This window comes from Haplochromis burtoni, unplaced genomic scaffold, assembly GCF_018398535.1.
Source record: "Haplochromis burtoni strain Fernald_Lab_line unplaced genomic scaffold, NCSU_Asbu1 Contig_1022, whole genome shotgun sequence".
Classification (NCBI taxonomy): Eukaryota; Metazoa; Chordata; class Actinopteri; order Cichliformes; family Cichlidae; genus Haplochromis; species Haplochromis burtoni.
The window spans coordinates 63,240-69,236 of record NW_024583383.1 but is presented as its reverse complement, the minus strand read 5'-3'; the positions used below and the strand labels follow the sequence as shown (position 1 = coordinate 69,236).

Below are 5,997 nucleotides of genomic sequence, written 5' to 3'. Positions count from 1 at the left end.
TGTGTGTGTGTGTGTGTGTGTGTGTGTGTGTGTGTGTGTGTGTGTGTGTGTATTTTAGCAGGATGAAGCAGACGAAGGAGTCCCTCAGAGCCAGACTGGGCCCGGCTCGACCAGCAGAGAGTCTGACCAGGAAAGAAATCGCTCTGTGAGTTCATCCTCAGTGTCACTGGGTGGATTTTAACACAGGCACCACCACTTTAATCACCATTTTATCATATTTGATAATGTCTCTGGTGGCAGTAGTGCGCACTCATAGGGATCATTTTATGCGAGCGCGCTCAGAGCCTGCAGCTGAGAGCCTGCAGCTGAGAGCCCAGCTTAGTAGTGAAAGTTTATAACCACCATCGTCGTCCCTGTGATCTCTGACTGTGGTTTGATATTTTGTGGAGTAAGTCCAAATCACTTTTATCTATATAACGCCACATCACAACAACAGTTGCCTCAAGGCGCTTATTGTGAGGTAAAGACCCTACAATAATACAGCTAACACAAAGAAAACCATAGCACAGCTCTCAGGTGTACAGGTGCCAGTCAGCAGTTAGTTTAAGGAGTTAGAGATGTACTGCTCAGCAATCGTGACTGTGAAATCTGAGTGGTGTGAGCGCCCCCTGCTGCAAAGAGAAGGGCTGCCGACTGACTTTTCTCCTGTGACACGCCCACACTGAGCTGCCTAACATGGTCTTCCTCCTCTCTCACATCTGTAATCTTTACTCCTCCTCCTCCGCCTCTCACATCAGGTTCAGAAGCAGTCCGAAGCAGAGCATCTGTGTGCGGCTGCTGCAGGAAGGCTTCCACAGGTATCTGTTTCTCCATCAGCAAGATAAATGTTTAATGTCTGACTCAAAAACAAGATTCTGCAGTTGCGGGCTGATCGTTGCAGTTTTGCTGCTGTACAAAAACAAAATTACCGTCAGTGTGATCAAACACTCACAGACATGAAATACATGTTTTTTATAATGAAGAACTGATTGTCCATCAGACATGTAACACATTTCGTTATTTCACACAGGACCCAACCAACACTGCTTGTTTCCTATTTTCCTACAGCACCCAAACGCCTCAGAGCCAGCTGTTTTCCACTGTACAGTGATGTTAAATATCTAGCTGAGCTTTTCCTTCATGCCATCAACACTTTCTGAGTTAGAGACCCCCAAACTGCACAGAGTGGCACTTTTTAAGCCATCTTATTTTGACAGCAGCTCTGAGCTCTCTTAAGTTTGTTAGTGCTGGAGACAGGTGTGTGAGATTTTCAGGCTTTGTTAAAATCTGCAACCAAAGATAAAACCTTCTCATGGTGTACGTCTCAGTTTCAACAGCAACACTGCATTCATTTAATGTCTATGACACAGGGGGAAAGAGCCGGTACTCTGGAGAAACCTTCAAAATGCATTTTATGTTTTGTTTCTCCCCCACATGTTGATACCAGACTCATCTCACTGCTGTGATTCCTCCCGTGTTATATTGAATCTCTGTTTGACGGTTTGTGGCTGATGCAGGCGCGGTGAGCATTTGAAGTTATTGCTATCAAAGACAATCCGACTTGGAGTAATTACTGGCTGCAGCAAACTCCAGTTTCCCTTTGACAGGATCATGAGAAATAGACTGTACAACAAACATTATAAATAAAAAAGAATTCATGGAAGATGGAGGCTTAGCTTCGGTGCAGCACATTTCTAACAAACTGGTGCTCTGACGTGCTTTTCCCAGGTGGTCATTCCAGTTTACACAAAGTTAAAAAGATCCCCCAAAAATGTCTTTCTGTCATTCAGGTCGTTCTCTGAGCTCGTCTCTCTGCTGCGCTCTGATCAGGACTGGAGGGCGACGGCTGAACCGGGATCACTCAGGCTTCGTGCTCCTCCTCTGGTGGAACAAAGACACAAAATGGAGACCATTAGCCAGCACCTGAGCTTGGCTGAGGAGGCTGAAAGGACCGGTACACACACACACGCACACAGAGCCTCGATTCAATCCTTCTGATTCCAGTGAGGCTTCATTTAGTGATTAGATCAGTGTGTTTGTGTGTCAGTGACATAATGAGTGTAAGGTTATTGTTGGTAGAACACAGAACAAGACACATGAACCACATGGTTCAGGACCAGGTGACTTCTGTTGCAGGTATCTGGTCCACCGTCTGCGAGGAGCGTCTCCTTTTGGGTCGGTTCTTCTCAGACCGCGAGGACCTCTGGCTCCGCTTCTACTTCTACCACAGCTGTACTGACAGAGAGAAAGGGAGGTTCTCCAGAGCAGCCACCGAGGCCCGGGCCTGCCTGACTGAGCTGTACCTGGATCGAGGTGCACACACCGAGTATAGTGACAGTGAATGATCAGAATCACAGCACTTTATTAATCCCTGAGGAAAGCATGTGGTCACAGTTGCTCCAAGACAGTAGAAACAGTAACTGACTAATCTGAATTACTAACGATGACAGTGAATAACGAAACTCTCTGACTGTCTGCTCTTAGCCTGTCTTAACGTCCAAGCAGCCATTCAGCCTCAAACTTGGCTGGTTTATTTCTGGTGAGCGCAGTGCCAAGGTCGAGGTGATTTAGATGAGCAGCACTAAAAACTGCGGCCAGTAAAACCTTGAATCACATTCAGATTAAAAGAAAGTCAAAGCTGAACATGAAGTTTTGTTTTCTTCTGTGTTTCATTTTTATGTGAGACTGAGTATCACCAACAATAAGACCTTATTTAACTTGCATTTGCAGTGGAAGGTGTGGCTTCTCCTTTCAGTTTGATCCTGAAACGTTCATTGTAAAAATTAATCATAATTACAAACTTAAACATTTGAATTGTAAAATACCAGCCAACCTTGCAGTCCGTCTGTAATACGTTTTAGCACCACTGTTGCCCGCACTGTGGGAGTGTCTAGTGCTCTGCTCTGTGTGTAAGTGGAGATCCACAGATGCACACACAGGCATACTTGTCCTTCACTGACACTGATGCATTAGTCTCTTACCTAAAGAGGGCAGTTGTGTGTTGGTCCTTTGTGAGTGTTGTAGCTGTGTAGTGTCACCAGGGGGCAGTGTTGAAAAGATAAGATCCCCTCTTGCTTGTGCTGTTATTGGTCCTCGTGATAAATTACAACATACAACACCCCAGCCGTCGGACATCCCTCTATGAGCAAGCATTTGGAGACGGTGGGAAGAAAAAACTCCCTTTTAACATGAAAAAACCTCCGGCAGAGGAAGCTTCAGCCATCTCCTGGTTGGGGGTGACGAGAAGAAGACAAGACAAAGAACACACTGTGGAATAAAGCCTGAGATTAAAAATAACTCTAACTCAAATTAATAATTTATTGTGACGGGGCGGTGCAGAGAAGACAAGAAAGATGGAAGACCGACCTGAATGCAGCCCTCTGTGTTAGTCTTATGGCGTATAGGTCACCTGATTGACCCTGTGAGCTACATCAGCACTCAAAAAATGAAACATTTCTTCACTCAGATGATCTAAAACTCAAGCTTGTTCCCTCAAAACCAGCTACATGTTTGGTATTTTTATTTGATTTAGTTGTTTTGTTGCTGTTTTTTCTCTTTATTTTCCTGTGACGGTTGAACTCATGTTGCACCCACTCTTATAAAAATGCCACCTCTCTCAGGTGAGCTGGAGGAGGCGAGGCAGCAGGGAGAGCTATGCCGCAAACAGGCGGAGGACGGCGGCTGGCTGGACTCAGACGGTCGGCCCCTGAAGCTCCGGGCATGCCGGGATCTGTGGAAGATCTACAGAGAGCTCGCGGAGGCGCCGCTGGCCGCCGAGGACCACAAGAAGGCCCTGACGCTGCTTCACGAGGGCAACAGCAGGGCCGCGGAGTGTAGGTGGAACCAGGGCTAAAAACACAGTGAGAGGCAGCGCATCGGAGTAATCTATGCACGGAAACACACACATGTGTAACATTTAGATTAAAAATAGACCGAGGAGGAGGTGTTTGTGCTGAGAGGATCACAGTGAAGGCAGAAGCAGAGAAATATTCAGCAAAACAACGAGTACCACGTTTTCAGAGGGGGTTAAGAACTGGTCCTGACAGCTACAGAGTTTGAAATGTTTATTCTTCTGAAGAAGGAGGAGATGTGTCTGTTTATTTATTCTGTTTATTAAAATAAATTACAGGTTTTTTTTAACCATAATCCAAGCGAAAGCCTCAACTCAGTCGCCAAAAAGAATTTAATTTGTGATACATCAGAAGAATCGAGCCGAGACACTATATATAGCATATATATCAATACTATAAAGAGTTCATTTACGTTACGTTCATTTAGTCCAGTTTGTTATTCGCCTCTAAACCAGCCTGTAGTGCTGTTATCCATCTAAATCAGGGGTGCAAACATAACATAAACAAAACTGGCCCACAAAAGACTCCACTTTGGCCCCACTGGACAGTTTTAGAAAACACAAAGGAAGGCTTGAAGTTTGGATTTTTAACTGCGTTTTCATAAGTTTTACAGCTTTATGTTTATTGTTTATTTATTGATATTGATGTCTCCCATTCGTGCTACAACAAAGAAATTAACAAATATATAATTTATGTTGAAAGCTTTGTGGTTCGATATAAACGTTAATAACACCACACTCAGTGACCTAAAGGTCAAAGGTCAGAAAGGTCTGAAAATCTTGTGAATGCGAGACAAGTATTTTCAGTTGATACCATGGGTGTACCTACTACAAGGTTGAGGGTTATTGCTGGGCATTTGATAAACAAACATCTATGATTATTATTATTTTTAAAGTTTCTTTTTACAAAAATCCTGATGATATTACTTTGAAAATCACAGGAAGAACTTTGAATTCGAAAACTAAAACCTATATATGGATAAATTCCTCAATAGAAGTCAGGCCTGCTAAACAGACATCAGATCAACTCTGCTTAAAAGATCCTTTAAAGTGAAGCTTTCATATGATCACAGAAGATTAGTGTTTATAACGTGGTTTTTATTTTTACGTCTGTTTCAGCTGAAGACAAACACATGAAGGGGGAGGCGGCTTTCCAAGTAGGCCTGGCCTATCAGAGAGCAGGAGACCATAGCACAGCCAAAAAGGTACCAAAGATTGTGTTTGACTCTGCTGAAGATATTACCCTTTGAACAGCTGGTCAGTAAAGTTTTAACAGCTGTTACTCAAAGACGTGAACAAAGTGTCATAAACGTTGGCGCAAAAGGTAAAGAAAATCGAGGGCTCGGGGAGAGAGGGGAAAACACGACTTGATAAAAAGGAGGACAGGATGATTTATACCCTGATGAGGAAGAGGAGAGAGCAGAACAAACAAGCTGGGAATCAGCAAGACAGGAAGTAAAACTCACAAAGGACAGTGAAGAAAATGGACTTTCAAAGTAAAATAGGAAGAAAGCAAATGCAAACATTAATCAGAAAAGAAGAGGGACTAAACAGTAACAGAGAAAAAAGGGAACACAGGAGGTTAATGAGATTAAGGGTGGTTTCCAGGAAGTCGGAACTTCTAAGTTCCCAGTCAGAATTTTCATAGGCAGACACCGAGCATTCTCCATCCACGAACAAGCTGCAGCTGCGTTTTTTAAGTGCAAAAACACAAATATTATGCTGTATTACTAATGATGCATGAGTGGCTGTGTTTACTAACTAGAAAAGCAAATCCAGTTTTTCACGCTTTTCCAGCTTTCCTGCTGGAATACAATAACTCAGGAGGGATGTTACTCCTGACGTCTCACACGCGGCTTTGAAGTAAATGGAATAAGACTGAAACCAGGGAGACAGATTAAGAGGTGTTAATAGTAAAACCCAAGAACAGAAAATCAAACTCAAAAACACAGAACCCGAGGGAAAAGGCAGTTTAGGTGGGACTATTTTAGGCTGCGGATGAATCCACATGTGTGTGGTGTAGGCAACAAGTCACACAAAAGAGCCACTTACTGTGTTTTTAACAGATTTCAGTGGAGCCCCATTTCATACGCACATCCACCCAATTCAACTCTGTGTGTGTGTGTGTGTGTGTGTGTGTGTGTGTGTGTGTGTGTGTGTGTGTGTGT

General features: G+C 43.7%; 1 protein-coding gene across 1 annotated transcript in view; it reads left to right on the top strand.

The window, feature by feature from the left end:
* The window catches only part of ttc29 (tetratricopeptide repeat domain 29), a 7,418-nt gene extending 1,522 nt beyond the window's left edge, over positions 1 to 5,896 (top strand). Inside the window, exons 3-8 of the mRNA XM_042216350.1 lie at positions 59 to 145; positions 738 to 797; positions 1,770 to 1,933; positions 2,116 to 2,292; positions 3,600 to 3,812; positions 4,949 to 5,896. Of these exons, the coding sequence (XP_042072284.1) occupies positions 59 to 145; positions 738 to 797; positions 1,770 to 1,933; positions 2,116 to 2,292; positions 3,600 to 3,812; positions 4,949 to 5,079 (832 nt within the window). The 3' untranslated portion in view covers positions 5,080 to 5,896. The remainder of the gene's footprint in view (positions 1 to 58; positions 146 to 737; positions 798 to 1,769; positions 1,934 to 2,115; positions 2,293 to 3,599; positions 3,813 to 4,948) is intronic.
* Positions 5,897 to 5,997: the final 101 nt, after the last annotated feature.